General features: G+C 34.6%; 1 protein-coding gene across 7 annotated transcripts in view; it reads left to right on the top strand.

Annotated features, from left to right (window-relative positions):
• Ralyl (RALY RNA binding protein like) overlaps nt 1-21,294 on the top strand; it is a 641,586-nt gene extending 620,292 nt beyond the window's left edge. For all 7 annotated transcript variants that reach the window (XM_047560810.1, XM_047560782.1, XM_047560777.1 and 4 more), the window contains one exon: nt 20,333-21,294. In XM_047560810.1, coding sequence (XP_047416766.1) covers nt 20,333-20,350 — 18 coding nt within the window. In that variant the 3' untranslated portion in view covers nt 20,351-21,294. The remainder of the gene's footprint in view (nt 1-20,332) is intronic.
• The last annotated feature ends 1,476 nt before the right edge of the window (nt 21,295-22,770 follow it).

Raw genomic sequence — 22,770 nt, 5'->3', positions numbered from 1 at the left:
TGGACCATAAGATTGCAAGCATCCCTAGAGAGATAGGCAAAGAGGATTTTTTTAAATGCAAAGTGTAAACAAGAACCTGGTGTGAGGAGATGGATGAAAGGGTGCATATTGAATAGAGAATGTTTTCCTGTGAAGCCAACCTTATTTTCTAGGAGGGCTCTAAGTAGGGACCACGTAGTGCCTCAGGCTGAGAGTGAGCTAAAGTTCAGGATTCTGGGGGATGGAGTGAACTGAACCAAAGTTTGATTAATAAGCATTTTATTCTCATTGATCAACAGAGGCAAAACAGTTAATCATTTCTGAATGGGAATCTGGAGGTCTGTGTTTGGCCTTATCATAGGTAAATAAGATCTGAGTTTTATTTAAGTCCTATAGGGAAGGGTGATTCTCTGCAATAGACATTTCCCAGAACAGAAGGAAATATTATCACATATCCAGAGGTTATTTGGCTTACAATCTTGGAAATAGGTCTATATTGTACACACTGGACCTAATCCCTAATGGGATTTATCTCTATGTCAAAGTGATAGGAAAGATACAGAAACACAGGTCTACAAATAGATTAGGGACTAAGAGGAAATCAACTTCTCTGCCTTCTATAAATGGAGAAAAATATTTCCATCTGCCCTTACGAAGTGCAGATTTAAGTCTGTTGATTCAGATCAAAGAATTATTTGGGCTTTAAATTCAAGTGCACATGCCTTTTAACAGCTATCAGACCTTAGGCAAATCACTGAGTCTCTAGGGTATTCCACATCTGTCCAAGGAAGTTTGAGAGAATCCAATAAAATAACATCTATAAAAATGTCTGCTATGGGATTTTGTATGGCAAACGATTGCTCTCCTTAATTAACAAAATTTAGTAGAAGTACGAATTGAAGGAACTTTTAATAACTTCAAAAGAAATTTAAATGGTTTGGTTACTGTGTTTATACAAATCCCTTGTAACTTTCCTTGTCTTAAAATTCTAGCATATTTTATTAGCAATCTTGTCTCTAGAATCAGGATACTCTTTTGAAGTATCCTGTTTCTGTTAAGCTGAAATATAGGCTGACAAAACCATTCAAGAAAATGTCTCTGAGAAAAGTCACAGTCATTTCAATTTTCAGGAAGTGGTTTTCATTTCTATGAGGATACTAAGAAGAAATGAAGGGGCCAAGAAATAAAAAAAGATACAGAATTACCTTATTTAGGAAGAGAAATTGCCTATAATTTACTTAATACAACTTGATACATTATGGATTTTTGTATTTTGATCTTTTGGATTCCACTCCACCTCCAGCCCCATCCCTTACCTTGGTACCTAAGACTCTTCACATCAACCTGGATGGAGATAGACACTTTAGGTCACTTATGGGAGGGATTCCTATCCAAGCGCTCAAACACATACACACACTAAGAGGGAATCTGTGGAGTAGTAGTGTCTCCCAGAAGTATCATCTTCTGGCTTCCTACGAGGTAAATGCCATTTCCATTAAGACAAGGAAGATGCCAGTATGATTATGATAGGGTTCTTAAATAGCCCATGCCCATGGTTTGCCCAGAATTCCAAGTGTTCTGTTGGATGGGCAAAAAACCTGTATTATAATTGTATGCTGTCTAGCCAAGAACATTAAATCAATAAACTCTTCCAAGATTCTGAAATTAAAATAAGACTTTCTCTCTCCTTGTAAATTAGTCCTAAATCACAAAGGACAAAAGCAACTGGAAAGATGATCTTGGTGATGTTAAGAGTTTTATGTAACAATAATAGTTAACCTAGATATCCTTTAATGCCATTTTTATTCAACCAACCAGCAAATACTAATCAAATGTTTACTATGCTCAGGCACCATTCTAAGTGCTGAGAAAAAAGCAGTGAATAATAAAAAGAAAAGACTCTTCTTTTGGTGGGGAAGGGTATTCAGGCATGCAGCTTTATTCTCAAGTGGAAACTCACCTTCTAAAACATACTAGAGACACATTCTAAAACATATTCTCCAACCTGAACATACTCTATAAAACTAATACAGTGACTGGAGTATTAAATTCATTTTTACTTGACTGCTCATTGTTAAGCTTTATTCTTACTTAAATTCAGACTTACTTATTAAAAAGTCTCTTTGGAATTCACTGCAGGAAATAGATGACATGATAGACGTTTTAAGTAGAGGGCGTAGCAAGGTAGATACAATCAATACAATCACAAGGTAAATTTTGTTATACACCATTAGTTGACCAGTGCTTTCTAAATTTCTAGCTTTAAAGAAATCAGTATTAAAATAATATGTGATTTTTTTTAAATGTCAATGTGTACAATGTTCATAAGAAGTAAAATATAATTTGAGTAAATAATATAAAGCTTAAGAGAACCAAAAGTAATAATTTTATCTTTATAAAAGAATAATTCTAAAATATGTGAAGCCATAAGTATGAGTAGTATGCTTAGCAAAACTTATTACATGTTTTGAAAATGTTTCCATTTTTCTATCAATCATTCTTGAGAAAGACATAATTCTCTGATTTCCCACTAATTGTAGATTTGCTTCATTTGACTTTTAAAGGATCATATTAACTAGAATTTTGTCTAGTTTATGGGAAAATCTAAAGAGTCTACAAACTGGATTGGTTAAAGGCATTTTTTTAAATGGCACTACTACCATAGACATATATCATTTACAGTCATAAAATTTTAACTGCACTTTTTCTACATTCTCTTTCTAGTTTTTCAGGCTGCCTTTGTCCACTGTGGTATATTCTATGCATATTCTATTCACATTCTTGCGACTTTTTAACTGTTTGCTATTTTTAAATGGAGAATTGTGTGGTGGTGAAGATGCCAGACACTGAAGGGAAGGACACACCATGTGACCTGCCCTCTGATCCATTTAAACCATACAGTACTGTTGGCTATACAATGCTATACAGCAGATCTCTAGAACTTTCTCACCTTAACTGACATTTTATGCTCATTGATTAGCAGTTCCTTCGTTTTTCTCTTCCCCTTGTCCCTGGAACACCTCCATTCTTTGAGTCTATGAGTTCAACTCTTGTAAATACTTCATGAGTGGAGTCATGTAGGATTTGTCTTACTGTAACTGGCTTATTTCACTTAGCGTGTCCTCAAGGCTCATCTATGTTGTCACATATGACAGAATTTCCTTCATCTGAAGACTGAATAGCATTCCATTGAATATATATTTCACTTTTATTTCTATTCATTCATCTGTTGGCAGGAATTTAGATCATATTCACGTCTTTGGCCATAGTGAATTATGCTGTAATGAAAACTGGAGTACAATACCTCTTTAAGATCCTAATGTCAATTCTTCTGAATACATGATAGTAAGATTGATGAATCACCTGGTACCTCTAGTTTTAATTTTTTGACAAACCTCTGTACTGTTACTCATAGTGGCTCCATTTTGCATTTGAACAAGTATTGTGCAAGTTTCCAAGTTCTCCAACTATCTTAATATTCGAAGAATATACATAGAAATAATTCCCTTTATTCTATTAAACAATGAAAGTTGAATCCCTGATAAAATGAAATATTCCTTGAATTTTCTGGCAAAAAAATTTTATGAATACTAATTTTTTAAAATATTCTCATCATTTTCTTCTTCCAGATCTCAATGATAACAACACTTCCTACTTTCTATAACTTTGCATTTATAAAAACAGTGGAATGTTTAGTTACATGTTTTCTTTATTTTAAACTTAAAATGTTACAAGTAAGTAAAATATTCTTTTTGAAAATATTAGAAGCTATTTCTTAGATATACCTAGCAATTTATTCATAAAAACACTAGAAAAAGCATATCTAAATTAAGAAACCAACTTTCTAACATTGTTTTTATGTGATAGATTAATAGACTTTTCAGGGAAGAGTTAATTTTAAATGTAGATTTCTCACTGGCTTTTCCAGAAGTGTTGAACTTAGTGGCCTAAACCTTCTGCCTGCCAAATTACCAGCAATTTTTTTTTTCAAGTTTCATTTTTTTTTAGTGCCCCAAATATGGCTGATCTGTTTGACAGGGTGTAATTTAGGTACAATTTTACTGACTATTTTCTAGATAGTTTTTAAAATATTAAACACAATAAATTTTAAAATTCTTTTTTAAAGGAATAAAAATAAACATATTGAATACTGTGTTCATTTCATAAATATCAGGGTAAGAAATTTGTACTTGAACCAACCGAAAAAGTTATTAACATCAGTATTCTTGATGAAAATTAATGTTGTACCTGCCCAAGCTATGTTGAATCTAATCATCTGTAATAGAAGAAATGGGAACAGGTATGAAAGCATTTCATTCATTAAATCAGAAAAGAAAGAAGAAGAAAAGAAGTGGTGAAAGAAAGGAAAGCTTGGTGCTTTTTTGCCCAATTTCATTCATGGTTCAACGGACAAGATCGCAGTAGAAAACAGATTATCTAAATGGTGCTGACCTTTTGCAATTCTTCCCCATATATGGAAGTTAATTCTAAACAGTGCATTTTTATGGGATGGCACACAGTTTGTGGTCAGGCAGTGTTTGAGTTGCCTTCAGTTTGCCCATCTGCACGGTGTGCTTTCATCACCAAAGAAGTCTTGGGGTGCCTATCTGGGCCACTCATTAGACCTCTCACAGGGCCCAAGTCAGGCTGCACTGCCAGTCTCCCTCTGCCCAAGGACCTTCCCCATGAACGTTCCCTGTTCTTAAAACAGCTTTGAATATGTAAAAACCATAAGCTCCAGGGCAGCCTGAAATGAAAGTTCAGGCCTTTTGAAACCTAATAAGAATTCTTATTAACTGGAACCTGACAAGTACTCTGGACACCTTCTGCCTGTTTGATATTTTCTGTCTTGCCACATTCTTAGGAATATATTTTAATAATGTTTAGGTATCATTTTCTAAAAATAAACCTTCCTAGCCTGTGGTCTACTGGAAGTAATACCAACCCCAGTCATTTAAAGTAGTCGGAATTGAACAAGTTGAATAATCATTTCAAACCCTAGTTATCTCAAAAAAATTTTTTTGATCTTTTTTAATTAGCTTATCTTTTAAAAGACAGAAATCTGAGAAAATAGGATATGCTAGTCACTAGTACTCGCAGATGGAGAGAGAGATTTTAATTTCATTCAAATCAATAAGAAAAAGGGAAAAGAAAAAAAAATTGTTTTCATTTTCATTACCTGCCAGGGACAATGCTGGAAGTTTTTTGTTTGTTTGTTTCTTTGTTGTTTTTATGGATTTCATCTCATTCATACCTAATATAACTTTAAGGAGTAGACATTCTATAAATTACTTATTTTAGAATGGTTAAGGAACTTCCTGAAACTCATACTGCTAATAGAAAGCAGAATCAAGATTCAACCATGGTTTATAAGATTCTAATGACTTTACTGTTTTACTAATTTTACTTATTTTAAGTTGTGTAATATCCTTATGATTTTCGTCATATCTATACTCCATTGGTATTGGTTTTTTTTTTACTTAATGTTTTTAATTAAATTGACTTACTGAATATTTTTCTTAAATATACCTTTAGCACTGAATTTGAGTTAATACTGATAAGTGAAAAAATTAAGTATCTTTTCATAAGTAGCAGATATATTTAAAATAAATACAATGAGGTCTAGGGATGTAGCTCAATGGTAGAGTGCTTGCCTAGCATGTGCAAATTCCTGAGCTCTAGCCACAGCATGAAAAAAAACCTCTGAAAATTAAAAATAAATATAATGAAAAAACAAAACTTTAAAAAAAAATTAGATTAGTAATTTTATATGACCAAAAACCCTGTGTTCCTGCTCCTCCTCGTACCTCATAAAGAAAAGGACAGTTTTGAGAAATATTAGGACTAGCACAAACATAAAATTTCTCATTAAAGCATTAAGATGTAATGAAAACCCTGAGAAGGGTTTTTTCTCATTATGAAAGTCAATGGTTTTTACTTTGTTACATTATATATTGACAAATTATAATTGTGTATTTTAATGGAGTACAAAGTGATATGTATATAATATATAATTAAATATTTATATATAATATAATTAAATATGTGTTCATATTTATAATTAAATCAAGCAAATCAGTATATCCATCACCTAAAATACCAATTTTCATGGTGAGAACATTTGAGATTTATTGTTTTAGAAATTTTTGAAATATGCAATACACTTAATCAACTAGAGTGCACCATGCTATGCAAAAGATCTCAAAAAACTTATTCTTCCTGTCTAACCAAACCTCTATATCCTTGGACAAATATTTCATTCCCCTCACCTCCCAGCCTCTGATAATCACAGTTCTGCTCTTGGCTTCTGAGTTAGATTGTTTTAGATTCTACAGATAAGAAAGAACATGCATATCGTTCTCTGCCTGGATTATTTTCCTTAGTATAATGTTCTCCAGGTTGAACCACGTTGTCACAAATGACAGGATTTACCTTTTCTAAGGATAAATATTATTCAATATCATTCTGTTGGGTATAAATACCATATTTTCTTCATCCATTCATCTGTTGACGGGCACTCTGGTTAATTCCATAATTTCCTACTGTGATCAAGGAACCAACTGAGATGAACACAGAGGATAGATACCAATTGGACATCAGTTCAAGTATTTAATGCATTATCCTGAGCAATCCTAATGGTTTACAAACCACCCTAGGAAATCTGAAGCAAAACTGTTCTGACCTGCACTTCACACCTAATGACAAGGCAGCTCTGAATGACATTCTTATTGAATGTCAACCTCCCACAGTCACTTTCCTTGCAGTTTTATACTTGAAGTTTGTAAACACTCTGCTTTTCAATTGACTTGTTAAATCACATTGGAAACATACTCTCAAATTTTGTGGAATTGGATACCTAAAAACTGATAAAAAGTGAAATAGCATTTTTAGGTTGTACATCCCCAAGCCCCGCAAATCTCAGAAGACAGATGGCCCTCTGAGGCAGATTCCCACTGTTGACAAGGGAAACCCTCACCAAGTGACTTCCATCAAACCAGGACATCACCTCCTTAGACTGCCTCATCTTTAAAGGGGACGTCTTACAACAATGTAGAAAACACTTTAAGATATAAATACTTCATATACACTGTTTTCTTTAGGGCAAACTATTCATAGACAAACTGAGAGTCTAGTGCCCAACTGCACTTGAGTTAGTTCAATAAAAATCTCTTTAGAGGCCTGCTGTTGCCTTTCAAAGAATGTAAGTTCTCAACATTTTTAGCTAATAATCATAGACTATCCCAAAAGGGAGTAGAGAAAAACTATTCCCAAATATTGAGGTATGCAATGATAATTTTGCATAAACATTTGATGTGTAGATCAGAAATAATCAAGCATTAGTCAGTAAAATACAATAGCATTACTACTTAGAGAAAAAATGATGCTGAGAACTTAGGAATCATCTAGACTGCTTTAAACAAATGAACCGAGCGTTTGCAGCACAGCATAATGAATAAAGAATGAACAGACAAGCACCATGTTAGTATCAGCCTCTTCTGAAGACCTTGGTGACTTGGGCAGGCAACTTACCTCTTTGGGCCTGTTTTCTTATCTGTAAAACAGGGATAATAGTGCCATTTTCCTCATCGTGTTGGTGTAAATATTAAATGGAATAAGACATTTAAAGTACTTCAGAGGATGCTTGACATATTTGCCTTTAGTGCATCTTAGCTTTTATCCAAACAAGTCAAACCTAAAAGTTTTACTGGTGAGGAAAAATCAGTGACAAAACTAGTTAGAGAACCTACATATGTTAAGGTGAACATTTCATTTGGTGTTCTTTAAAAGTGAACTAGCAGATGCTAATCTCATGTTTTCACCGAGAGAATCAGAATCCGTCTCTTTGTTTCAGACAATAACTAATTAGCCTTCAGTAATGGAATGAAGTACAGGGAAGGACATTCAAAAAAAGCAATAGCATTGTGGTAAAAGACACCAGGACCACCTAATATGCCCCTTTAGCACACTAACATAATGCTTTGCATCAAGAGAAAAATATTTTCAATAGTGCTTCACACTGAACTCAAACATGAAGCAAGATGGGATATGAAATTACATTTATAAATTCTGAACATGGCATTGTTCTATTTGTACCACACCCATAGAAAAATAGATTCCTTTCATTAAAAATATGACTCAGAAAAAGATGTATTTTCTTCCACTGTGTTAGTAATGCCATAAAACACTGTGTTTTAAGAAGCTAGCAACTGAAAAGAAGTGATTAATATCAATAGAAGTACTTAAGATACATTTAGTCACACAAACAGTTCATAATTAACTATAGTAATAGGTGCCATGTGTTATTATATGTAAATTAGCTTTCAAATCTCAAGACAAATACTCTGAGATCAATAATTTATATACTAAGGGTTTGAAGAGATTATAAAGTAAAAAGAAATTGTTAAAAGTAAGTGTGAATTCTATGCAAAATTAATGAGTTACCTAAAAATAATTTGAAAATGCTCTTAAAAGTCACCTCATAGCACATGCCTGTAATTTCAGTGGCTCGGGAGGCTGAGGCAGGAGGATCGCCAGTTCAAAGCCAGCCTCAGGAATTTAGTGAGGCACTTAGCAACTCAGCAAGACCCTGTCTCTAAATAAAATATAAAAAAGGGCTGGGGATGTGCCTCAGTGGTTAAGCATCCCTGGGTTCAATCTTCAGTACCAAAAAAAAAAAAATCACATGCATAGCTTCTCACTTCAGTTCTTTGCCTCTATTTCCTCTGAAATTTTTCTGTATGCCCAAGAATCAATTTTTGTTCCTGAAAAATATATTTAATATTGTCTGTTCTAAAAAAAATATTCTTAATGTCTGCTATAAGAAAGTATAATACGGGGGCTGGGGAGATAGCTCAGTCGGTAGAGTGCTTGCCTTGTAAGCACAAGGCCCTGGGTTCGATCCTCAGCACCCAAAAAAAAAAAAAAAGAAAGAAAGTATAATACGAATGTAAATAACTTGAAATTTAATGATATTTCCAAATGAAAAGTAAAAATGTGAGACCAGGAGACTAGGGTTGTGTCTCAGTGGTAGAGCACTTGCCTGACGTGTGTGAGGCACTGGGTTTAATTCTCAGCACCACATATAAATAAATAAATGTCCATCAACAGCTAAAAATAAATAAGAGCATATTTTTTAAAAAATGTGAGACCAGGCCCAATTAATTAATCTTAAATTTTACCCAGAATTCTAAATGTTGTCAAAATTTAAGATACATTTTATCTTCTGTCTCTGTGGCTGTGTTTGATCTCCATGTGTACCAACACTAAGCAACTAATAGGACATGTTTCTTTGAGCTATGTCTGTAAACATGAAGAGAGTAACTACATCTGGAAGTAAAATTAGGATTAAAAAGTTCAGTCATATAATTAATTTTTTCTCATGTGAGGTATGGTGCTTTCTTAAAGTACATAAAGAGATAAAATTGAGTATTCCTTTTCATACCCCAAATGATTTAATCCATGAAACAACTGCACTAAAATATTATTACTTTATGGGTACAAAATATGAACAGAGCTATATGAAGGTCTATAAAACACACAGTTTCCTTCTACCTTATTCTCCCAACCCCGAACACTGGATGTGTCACAGGACTAGATGGAGAGTACCCTACACACCATACTATTTTCTAGTAGACACCAACTGGTATTCTATACTTCAATTTTGCTCACACTCTCTCCCTGGTGATAGTGTTAGAACCCACAGTGTCAGGCCTTAGTTCCACAAGACTAACCCCATTTCAGAAGCCAATGCAAGTTCCATCTTCTGACCTGTGTTTCTGACCTACCAAGTACAAATCAGGGTTCCAGTGAATCCCTCCTGTTCAGTAACTCGCTCACAGAACTCACTCTTCTTAGGTTTACTGGTTTGTTATAAAAGATACTATAAAAGATACAGATGAAAAGCCTGGTGAAGATGTACACAGGATGAGGTCTGGAAGGTTTTCCAAATCAGGAGCTTCTTCCCAGTGAAGTTGAAGAGATCACCTTAAGGACATAAGGATGCATTCATTCAGCAGAAGGCTCATCAGATCTCTTATTCAAGAGTTTTTGTAAACTGAGCAAGGTGGCCCACACCCATAATCCCAGTGATTCTGGGAGACTGAAGCAGGAAGATCAAAAGTTCAAGGCCAGACAACTTAACAAGAGCCTGTCTCAAAATAAAAAACAAACAGGGGTGGGGATGTGGCTCAGTGGTTAAGCACCCCTGTGTTCCATTCCCATTCCCAAGGGGAGAAAAAAAGCTGTTTGTAGATTTGTATCTCCAGTCCCTCACACCTTCCTAGAGTTTGGTGCAGTGCCCTGCATGGGCAGAAATTCCAACCTCTATCTTGCTGGTGGCCAGCCCCATGCTGATGCTGTCTAGGGATCGCACCCTAAATCACCTCATTAGCATCAGCTCAGGTGAGATGAAAGGGCTTGTTATGAACAACCAAAGACAATCCACCACTTAAGAAATTCCAAAGGTTTTAGGAACTGTACAAAAGCCAAATACAATAAAAGATTCTCTTACCAGTATCACTCAGGAACCATGGATTTGGGAGCTCTGTACCAAGAACCAAGGATCAAGACCAAAAATATGTATTTCTTGGTACACAGAAGGAAAAATAAATGATAAAGAAACCCATCACCCTCTAAAATATGGTAACATTTATTTAAAGTTATTTATTTAAAGTTATTATTTAAAGTTATTTATTTATTTAAAGTTATTTATTATGACTGTGCACATATACAAGTAAATATTTGCAATTCTGTGATCCAGAAGTTAATTCCCTGTGCTCCTTCACTTGCCTCTAGTGTTAGCAGAATAAGGAGCATCTCCAAAACAGTATTATAGGTCTCTGCCCCATCCACTTTCTAATGCTCATTTACCAAAACCCTATTAGTCAAAATGCATCCCCTAAGTCCTAATGTCAGTGACAACAACCAGTCTAAAACTTCACTGGGGATTGGGGCTATGGTTCAGTGGTAGAGTGCTTGCCTAGCACACATGAGGCCCTGGGTTTGTGCCTCAGCAGCACATAAAAAGATAAATAAAATAAAGCTATTGTGTCCATCTATACTAAAAAAAATAATTTTTTTTTTAAAATAATGACTATCATTTAAAAAAAAAAAAAAGACTTCACCCAGACAATTATTTTCCCAGTTGTTCCTACCAAGTTTTTGGAGGAAGCTTTGTCTGAAGAACATGAGACATTTATTCTGTGACTTTTATTTTAAATCAAGTGTTTCTTTATTGTGGTCTTCAAATAACGGCAAATAATGCAATCTGAGACTGAATTTATTTTACCACTTTCAATGAGGCCCTGGGCTAGTGACTTTCTTTGTTCTTCAGACTCCTCATTTAGTGCTTTTGAAATGCAATAGAAATAATTTACAGTTTCAGATGTATGATTCAGGCAATTCTGTACACTGTTAACCCAGCAAATAATGCCAGGTATAGGCAATGCAGGCAAAGGCAGGCAGACATGGTGCCTGTCTTCTTCAGCACCCAGCAGTCAAGGGAGCAGAGTCTTAGGGATTACCAAGGGCAAATCCTGATGAGCAGATGGAGTGACAGCATTCTCTCCAAGTCCGTAACGTGTGACTTATTAGAAGAATCTGATTATAAAGAAAAATCCCTTCAAATAAAAAGTTTGTTTTCTGATTTGGGGACAGATTTGTTCACAGAAATATTCTAGAAGGAAACTCAGCTTATATTGAATTATTTCATCAGTTTCTTGAACTAAAATGCACCAGAGTTTTATTTACCTTGATCCATACCACTGATACTGTTTCTAAATTCTATATTCACTTAAAATGAAAAAAGCAAAACCCAGATAAGTAAGCTGATACCTAAAACCTGTTTCTTAAAGTTTATTTCAAAAAGTATCCTGTGGAGGATATGACATAGTCATTATAAGATAGATAAAACCCAATTTCCAATGCCTTTTCTATCTGTTGTAATTCTGAACTTTTTTTTTGTAATCACAATAATTCTAGTTACTGTAAGACTGTGAAATCACTTCTGAATCATCTGGGATTCTGTGTATCCAGTGATTTTAAGTGTTGAGAGCACATGGTAATATTCTAAAGCTTTAAGACTTAAGATTTTCGGGAGGAGGGATGGAATTAACTCTATATCCCAAATACACTGATAAAAACAAGGGTTTATTAGTAACATAATTGCATAAGCATTTCTTCACTTTCTATTTCACTTGCTTTCTCAGATTAATTTTATTCAGCTTTAAAGCTAGGCTAGTTTATTATAGTCTATCATTTTTAATGGTGTTTACAGTAAATTTAATTAAATGAGAATTCTTAAATAGCCATGACAACATTTCTCCCAGCTATTTGGAATAATCATGAATTAACTATACAGTTCCAAAAGACTTTTTAAATTATGCTTCTAAATCAATCAATTCTAACTCACATTTTTCTAGTAGATATGAATTTTTGTAGTGCTAAAACTAATTTCCTAAGAAGCTGTAGAAAGCAGTCAGATGTGTGGAATTTCAAAGATCATAATAAAATTAGTGTTATTCAGCATTTGATTTTCAGCACTGAAATGGACTTAATTTATAGTAGTATATTAAACTTATCATTATCATTTCTAGCATTGGAAGTAACTAAGTTCTTACACACTGTATACTTGGCATAAGAAATCAGGAATCAATGCATGATCAAACACAAACTCTGTGCCAATTAAAATTACTATCACTCATCAACTCAACTAGTTAAATGCGCTTGTTGGTGAATCCAGCATACTCAAAACACAATCATTATCTTCAGGAAGTATCAAGGTATAGTTTGGAAAAAGTAAGAGAAACATTAGTGTGCTAGTGTATGTGTGCAGAACATCCAAGTTCTGATAAATCACACAGTTTAGTAATGTGGTTAATTTTTTTCAGTATCATGTTAATTAAATTTTTATACAGACATTTTAAATAAAATTATGTAACCCACGTTAGATAATTTTATTCTAAAGTTAATTATTCTTTTTCTTAAGCAAAATGTATTTTTACAACATAAAAGATCTCCTTTAGACAAATGCCTAAAGCAAGTTTTTAATTAAAGTGGTTTTGAATTACTTTAGGACAGATATATATCTCCAGGCAAAATGGCTACAAATCAGGGAAAAGCAGAAGACTATGTGCAAATCCTAATAGGTTCCCAGTAATTTCATCTCTTTTTCTCCCATTCATCATAGGGAACAAATGTATTTTCACAGGCCAGTTAAGATCACCTGAGCTTAAATTAGTGATGTGCCCATTCTGCTCCTCTTTGTATTCCTTCCCACAATTGGACAGAAAAGAATATTATGGAAAGTTCTAGTCTGGGTTTGATGTAGGTAAACCACTCACTATCTAATCCTGGGACTAATGCATACTCCAAGGATGATTCTTATCCAGTAACCTAGCTCACCAGTTTGTAATGAAAATATACATATAAAATGTATTAACTTGTTTTCCAATACTGTAAGAACATACCTGGGTTTAGATAACTTTATAAACAAAAGAAGTGTTTTAGTTCATGGTTCTGGAGTTTCAAAGACATGGCTTCAAGTTCTACTTAGGCCTGGTGAAGGCTTTGTATCAGATAGCATTACGGGCGATAGTGGTAGCGTGTATGAGAGAGAGTGATCACATGGTAAGACCAAAAGACAGAATGATCAAAGAAGGACCAGGCTTGTTTTTATAACAACCCTCTTGAGAGAACTAACTCAGGGTCCCATGAGATCTACCTTAACCCCTTTCAGGTGGGGGCCCCCAATGACCTCCTACTAGGCTCCACCTTGAAAACATTTATACCCCACAATATCATCACACTAAGGACCAAGCTCACAACTCATGAACCTTTGAGGGAAAAACTCAAACTATGTCCAAATTATGACCTAAAATATTTTATAAACTCCCACACACTATAACAATAAAGTTGTTATTATGATAACTGTGGCCCATGCCCACAGATTAGCCCAGTTTTAGATATATAGATTCTAATAACCCAAACCCGGTCTATATTTAAAGTGAATCAAGGGAACCTGGGTGAAATAATTCAGATGCCTCAAAATGCAAGATATCCTTGCTATTTCTCTTGCTATAAAATTACTACATTTGTCCTAGACGTATTCTAATCTCTCAGTCCTATTTTATTCTTTAGAATGGATGAACTTAAAAAAATTAAATTAATAAACATCTTCTCCTTCAGATTCTTGTTTTAGCATCTGTCTAATACCAAGTCACTTCCCCCTTGAGTAGGGCCCTGCCTTGCTCTTTCTTGCCAAGTTGGACGATCTGACCTGAATCCATAGTCCATACCTGGGAACCCCTGATGCCTCTATGCTTCTCTTATCCTGCCCAATTGCCTAACTTTTCTCCATAGGCTATTTTTGATGATACATAGTTCAGCTATTTAGCAAATTTAGACCCAAACTCACCAATTCATTTCTAACCACAATTATCTGCAAAAGGAGCAAGATGCCTTGTGATTCTGTATCCCTGAAAATATTCAAACCAAAGGTGGCTACCATGAAAAGCATCTCAAAATTTCTCCCACTGATTCCAAAAAGCTCAAAAGCTTCTGAACCACATGGTCAGGTTAATCATAGCAATGACCCCTTTCTTTACCAATTTCTGTTTTAGTCAATTTTTTCACTGCTATGACTAAAAGACCCAACCAGAACAACTTTAGAGGAGGAAAAGTTACCTGTGGGCTCACAGTTTCAGAGGTCTCAATTCATAGAAGACTGACTCCATTCCTTGTGGCTCAAGGTGAGGCAGAACAACATGGTGGGAGAATGTGGCAGCATGAAGCAGCTCATATGATGATCAGAAAGCAGAGAGAGACTCCACTTGCCAGATACAAAGACATACCCCATAGCCATGCCCCCATTACCCCACTCCTCCAGCCATACCCCACTAACCTTTAGTTATCACTCAATTAATCCTATCAGATGATTAATTCACTGATTGGATTAAGGCTTTTGTAACCCTATCATTTCTCCTCTGAACCTTCTTGCATTGTCTCATGTGCAAGATTTTGGGGGACACCTCACATTAGCCCAGTTTAGAACCAAAGCAGCATTTAGAACTAAAGCCAGATAATTTTGCTCTCCTACAAGCAAATAGAGTCTCAAAAAATAACTATGAAAGCTAAAAATTCACTACCTATAGTGACAGAGATGCTAATGGAAGAAAGGAGACTCCTGAGACAAGACTTTGCTCTTATGGTGAAAGCAATAGAGTGTCAGGACAATTTCATCCTATTCAAGACACGAGTCTGAAATGGAGGCCAGGTAGACCTTCATACACAGTACAAGGTACTCAGGAGAGGGAATCTGTGTTTAGCAAATTTAAGTTTTTAAGAAAGTAGTAAATAAGCCTGTTCTTAGTCCAGAGGGAGACAAGGTAAATATCAGGACAGGTGCTTCCTTCCTGAAATGAGTTTCTCTCAATTCTGAGGGTTACTAGTTAAACAAATAATACTGAAAAGTGACCCTGAAGAAGAAACAGGTATTATAGCAGTAGCACACTCAGCAAGATGTATGGGAGTGCAAGAGGCCCCCCACTGATAAAGAATAGTGGTTCTCAAATGGTTGAGATACCCTGGCCAGGAGCAGTGGTGCACACCTGCAATCCAAACAACTCGGAAGCCCAAGGCAGGGGGATCAAAAATTCAAGTCCAACCTGAGCAACTTAGTAAGGTCCTATCTCAAAATAAAAATTGTAAAAGGGGCTGGGAATGTAGATAAGAGGTAGAGTTCCCCTAGGTCAATCCCTGGTTCCCCAAAAACAAACAAAAAAATGTGTCACAATGCCCAGAATCACTACAAAACCTATCACATATGCAATCTTGGGCCTCACTCCAGACTTAGTGAATCAGAAAACTAACTATCCACGCTCAACAAGCCCCCTTGGTAATTCTAAGGATCCCTAAAGTTTGACAGCGTAGAATGTAAAGGTTAAGGATTCATATCAGGATTCTGGGTTCAGTCAGGGCTTCCCCCAACTTCCTGGGTTTGTGCCTCAACCTATATGGGTCTTGGTCTCTTTACCTATAAAAAGTAGAGAGTTAAATAATTTCTGATTCCTTATTGTTCAAATTCAATGAAATCCTGTAGCTTTGTAAATATTTCCTGTATTAAAGATATTAAAATGCATTTGGCAAATATTGATAAAGCCAGGAGAGATTAGGTAGCAAGTAAGCAAGGTTTCAGAGTGGAAGCTTCTTCCAAAATCCAAAATCTAAGGCTAATCTTACAGATGCACAGAATTTATCTGTGCCTTGAGGTAAAGGCAAAGTAGCCATCCTGGAATAGACTGGCATACACATTCAGAAGATCTGTTGATTGATTCACAGTGGGACTATAACTGAACCAGTTCTGTGTGCTCTGGCCTGAGCATCCTTTTCCAACAGGCAAACTGCTAGGAATTCTGATCATAAGTTTTTCCTGGGGACCGTGGATGCTGAGCAGAGAGTTGGCTCTGCTGACAGTTGAATGTTCTGAGATTGCTGGTATGACCATGAATGCAGCTGGAATATTCCTGTTGTCATAGGGCAGGTTCACTTCCAGAGCTTGTACATAATCTCCTGTGAACAGTTCTTGGATGGGCATAAACCAGTTGCCCTCCAAGACTCTCCTTGTATGCTGTACATCACGAAGTCATTTTTAGATCCACACATTCTTTCTTTGGATGATTTAATAAGTTTTGGTTATATTCTAGTCAAGTCTTAAAGACCTAGAAACCTTCTGCTTCTCTTAAGTGACAGTAGATACTGAGTATCTGTTTGGCTACTTAGCTACCTGAATCATATTGTATTTCATTTGTAATGAGGAATTAGTTAAAGCCAAATATATTCACATCATTTATAAAAAGTGATTGGATGAGCAAATACTCAAGAAATGTGATCAATGATGACAATAAATATAGATAATTCCTGTTCATAAGACTTTTTTCTCTAAAATTTCACCAAACCTGTATTGCCCACATAATTTCTTCTACCTTTTTTGCTTTTGTAGATACTACCTAAAAATATTGACTGTCCAGATTTCTCTAAATTTTACTAGTTATAAATCTCAATTAGGAAAAGGGTAAGCATTTCTAATACTTAAGTCACAAGACTTCCTTAAAAGTATGATTTGGGGAGATACAGCTATAAATACAGTGTATTTATTCCACATATTGCTGTACTATTTTATTTCAAACACATCAATGTTTAAAATTAAATGTGCTTGCCCTGTAGATTAATATTATCTTTTTTTATCTTTAGCAAATAGAAGTAAATTGCTCGATTCAATAGAATCCAGTGCCATATGAGTGGGTCTCTTTGTTGTTTTTCAGAAAATGAGAGAAATTGAAAGTTGAAAAAGCATTCATCATCAGGAGAATTTGTTTTAAAAGCATCCACTCTCCCGTACAGCCAGCAGATAAATTACCCACTATTCAGGAGAGTACAATTAGTTTTACATTATACTAAACAAATCAGCTCCTTAAGTGACTGTCTCTCTTGAGAAAAAGGCAGCAAGAATGTCATGGTTTATCTTCTTTCTCCCAGGTCTTTAGAAGTCTTTTCTCAAGCTACAAGTTCTATGAAACCTTCATGAATATATTTTACTACTGTTTTTCAATAAGGAAAATTATTTTCTTGACTTGTATCCATATGGTTAATAATACCTACTTCAGAATGCAAAGTTAATGAAGTTTTTGTTTTATACCAATGATAGGCAGAAGCTTTATGGCAAGAAGTAAGGCTTCAATTATTTTCAAACCTACCTTTCTTCTTTCCACAATAATTGTTTTTATATAATCATTTACAGTTCAGGAGCAAAATAAGGGGGGAAAAGCACTAGGGATGATGGAAGATGAACAAAAAATCTGCAGGCTGTTTTTTGTTCCTCTTAATCAAATATATAGTTGCTAAACTACCAATACCTCTTTTGAAATGCACAGGATGATGTAAGAACACACTAAATTAATATCACCTGCCAAAACATGCAGAAACACAAGGATTAGTCAACAAAGCTACTGTGCTACTCTTAGTATTTCCACTCAAAATAAGAAAGTGATCAATGGAGGCTTTGGAGGAAAAGGTGCAGTTGCGATCATATAAGTAATTTTGGTTCCTTCCTACACATAGGAGCTATCAATCAAAAACTCAAAAACTGCTATGCCTCAGTTTCACATAGCAGCATTAGCCTAGAGGTTAATTTAATTTTATTTCTTAGATTATTCATTTTTACATTGATAATTGATCATGTTTGGTATGTGCCTACAGGTTATGTATGAAACTTCCTTTATACCATGCAAAAGAGCAGCATGCCTATTTTGTACCAAAACTTTGTGCTTTAAAAATGAACGGACTCTTGCCAGGCTTATAAATGCAGCCTAGAATTACATAAAGAACGTGTGCGAGTGATCTTTTCTATTTTTTTTTTTTTGGAGTGGGGGAGCAGTGCGTACCAGGGATTGAGCTCAGGGGCACTCAACCAATGAGCCGCATCCCCAGCCCTATTTCCCTTCTTTTTTTGTATTTTATTTAGAGACAGGGTCTCACTGAGTTGCTTAGCACCTTGCTTTTACTGAGGCTGGCTTTGAACTTGCAATCCTCCTGCCTCAGCCTCCCGAGCAGCTGGGATTACAAGTGTGCACCACCATACCCAGATGATGTTTCCATTTTTAAAAATGCATCTATGTGTAATCACTAGATAGTAAATAGGGAGAAAATGAGGAAAAAGGGAAAGGGGAGTGAGGGAGAGAAACAGGGAAAGAGGATAAAAATATTAAAATAGATTTGTTCCTTACTCCTAGAAGTTTTGGGATTATTCATTTAATGTTTTTTGACTGCAGAAAAAGACTATGAAGGAGATATATCCCTTGTCAATTTTTAGTTAAGTGTGATTTATTAAGATTTTAAAATCAAATTGTTAGGCATTTATTATTAGGATTATATTTATAAATATAGCAAGTTATATAAACTACTTCTAAGAGTCCTTTGAATAATGATTAGCCCAAATTAGTTAATTAAATGCATTCAAACATTGTAAATGACATTTGTAAATTAATATAACTGATATCTTGTTAAGAAGTACTTTATTTATGTGGTTTAACAAATAGTTTTTGGGAATGAAAAATTTCTTGAAATCTAATAAATTAAAAGTATCTGTATGATGACCTAAAGTTTTCTTATTCTAATATAATGCAGATGCATAGTAAGATTTGAAGTCATAAAACTGAAATCCTATGTCTAGATCAATTTTTCAGTGTATATTCTAAACTGAAATCACAAGACTGTTACTCAAGTAAGCTAAATTCTCTTAAATAACATAAGCACTTGCAGCACCAAATGCTCACAGGTTGTTTCCTTAACACAAAAATACTGGTACTAGAATTTCTATGGTCATCAACATTTTATATCTAATCTGAAACCTTCTATAATGAAAAGGTATGTACTCACTGAGGACAACATTCCAATTAACTGGAATCATTGAGATGATCGTATTCATGAATATGAAAGATAAGGTGTATAGGAAGGAGAGATTACCATCTAGGTTTGACAGAAATCTGGACCAGACCTGAGATCTGAACCTGCAGATATTCATAGCAATTCTCATCACCCAACTGCCATGTTTAGTCTTCTTCAGAATCTATTAATGGGCTTCCAAAACTTCTGTCTACTCACAGGAGATCAATAATGAGATGACAATAGGTGCAATTATATTTTGACCTGGAATTTGGTAAGATTCTAAGATAAGTAAGTGCCTTTTCCCATTAATGGAATTTTGTATTATCTTCACCTTCAGTTTCTCAATTCAGTTCTTCAACCAACTGGATTTTGGCTTTTATAGGATTTTTTTTTTTTAACTTGAACAGTTGCACCATGAAATCTTCCACTGTCTTTTCCTGTCTCTAGCCTTCTCTTGCAACTCAGATTGTGTAACTCAGTTCAGAGACCTGTAGCCCCCAGGTGCATAAAGGTTTAAAAGAGCCCTGTTCAAAGCGTCTTAAACAGGTAAAATATGCTATAGTCACTCTTGTTAAGGACAGCAAAGATTCATGGGCAAATCAAATTCTTCCTCTAGCTTGGAACTTCAAGAGGTGCTGCTCTTACACAAGAGCTCAAGCTGAAAAATGGTTGCTAATCTCAGGCAGCAAATTGCTGGATTGAAAAAGTATTTATTGCTATAAAAATAAATAATTTAAAGATTGCCTATAACAATTGTTCTAAGAATCTGTCATCAAAAATATTCATCCTAAAGATCCAATTATTTCTTTATTCATCTCTTGATCAAGCCTTGTAATCTAACTACATCTTCTCATGCTAATAACAATGAAACACAAATCCTTGTGTTTTAAAATACTTTTTTTCCTTTTCTCAGTTTCTACAGATAAAGTGATCTGAAATAATGTATGATGACACAATAACAGAAAAAAGAAACTGTGACAACCCCTGGAAATGTGAAAGAAGGTTTCCTACTGGATTGCAGCATCTTTGGTTCAATTTGTATAAAAACCCAAATAAATAAGATGGACAGTATTGTTCAATTTTAGAGATTCCATTTCTTCTATGTTCTAAGCTGTACAATTGTCAGGTTTTTATGGTTTAAATTGTAAATGTGTTTCCCTCTTGCTAATTATGGTTTCTTTTTTTTAAGTCTTAAACTGTGAAGGACATTTATGAATGGTAAGAGAGACACTGTATACAAATGTATATTTGTAAAAGCTATTTTTATGATTAGCATGTCTCATTGTTGACCATATATAAAGTCAGGTGGTATGGCAATTCTACATTTAAAGCTTATTTACAACAACGTCATGTAAGAAATGATACATTGTATGCTAGTTTTTATAATTTATTTTTAATTTATAGTCTAAAGTACTTCAGATCATAAGGATAAAATTCTTGAAAAAGTTATATTTCTGCCCTCTATAAGCACCATTTTTATTAATAAAGAATGCAGTTATTTCAGATGTGAGACAACAGTTAACTGTTGGTTTAACCTGTGACTAAATTGAGCATGCTCCGCTCTACTGAACTGAAATGATCCAGTTATTACCTAATATTTCAGTCTGGGCATGAGATTCCACAGACAGGTTTAAATGTTCACACAGGTGAGAACTAGATTGACAAAAGAAGATTGTCTTGTCTTTGAATCCAAAAATCTCGATTTAGCTCATATATCACTTCATCTCCTATTCCTAGGAATTCTTCATTCCCGAGCATTGCAAGTGTTTTCCAAATACTCTTAGCTATTGTCTTGTGCTGTGGAAATGGAAAAAACCATATTCACAGACTGTAGAATTCAGCATATAATTTCTTAATAAATACTGTTTCTTTTAAAACAAAGTTGATGTGTGTCTTTTCTTTGGGGTGCACTTAGTTTTTATCTTCAGTGCAAACTTTTTCAGTCGTTTCTAAGGACACAAAACTAGCACAATAATGAAAGTACTGCATCTTTATTGAAGTGTGTATTCGATGTTCTATATGACCACTTTTCATGAAGTGACCTGTATTCTGAAACACTAATTTGCCATGTCAAAGAAAGCCAGATGGCCCTCAGACCTTGACAGAGGTCAGACTCTCATTCACATTTCAAAAGGTATACTTTTCCTCTAAATACAGAATTTTGAGAAGTTATTTCAGGATAGAAAGCAAATTAACCTTATCAGGAAGCATTTGTGCTCTGCCAGATTAAATTTCTGTATCTAAATTACTGCACAATCCTTATTAAAGAGCAGGGAGACAATACCTAAGTGTCACTTATATATTCACTGGGGGAGAGGAAGGCCAAAGAAACTGAGGAGATTCTAAAATCACCTTGGTATGTTTTTCCTTAATTTTCTATATAATTTCTTAAAGGTAATTTATCCCCTTTCTCTGTCTTTCAAATTTAATGAAAAATGATATAATTTAATCTGAAGAAGGATATCAAAAACAAAAATTTTGAAAACAAAAAAATCTCAAAATCTGTTATTAAGGAAAATATACCACATATACTTCTTTAATGTCTTTTAGAAATTTTCACCATAGAACGTAAGACCCAGATAAGAATATATTTCCCTTTTAATGGGATAAGGTTGAACCCTGCTAACTACCTTTGGTGGTCATAATGGGAATAGGAGAATTTGTGACTGTCCGTGATTGGATTCAGAAACGGAATACAGTTCCATATGGGATGAAATCAGCACAATGATTACTTGGTTTGCCATCAAATAGGAAAATTTGTTGAGAACAATCTGGTGTTCCAGAGAAAAGGTATTGGAGGCACTGTGTGTCAAGAAATTATATATGTGAATATTCTTCCCAATTTTCCATTTGTCCTTGTAGTTATTCAATCAAGAGGGTGGTATTATCTAGCACTATCACAAATTATTAAAAGGATCATAATTTCCCCAGTGCTCATTAACAATTCTTAAAATGAGATTAATAATTAAAATTCATAAAATGAATTCTTTGTTGTTGAAATTGATCTTTTCCACATAGACTCTGAGATATGACATCAGTCTTTCTCTGGTTTCATTGCCTATTCCTATTTTAAGAATTTCTTTTGATGACAAAGATAAGGTAGAATACACATCAGATCAACAATGTATACACGAATTAAGATTGTAATCCCTGTAAGTGTACTTTAACAACATCAAAGAAAACATTACAAGTGCTGAGAAGAGGGAAGTATGAGTTTTTTTCAAATAATGTCAAACTCATTAAAAAAAAAAAAAAGCTAACAAAAAGAAATGAGGGAAAATGAGGACAGACTTGCTATATTCAGTTCAAGGAAAATTAGGCCCTGCTTTAAATTAGGTAAACTGGTCACTG

This window comes from Sciurus carolinensis, chromosome 1, assembly GCF_902686445.1.
Source record: "Sciurus carolinensis chromosome 1, mSciCar1.2, whole genome shotgun sequence".
NCBI lineage: Eukaryota > Metazoa > Chordata > Mammalia > Rodentia > Sciuridae > Sciurus > Sciurus carolinensis.
The sequence above is the reverse complement of the archived record's forward strand: the minus strand, read 5'-3'. Positions and strand labels throughout refer to the sequence as shown.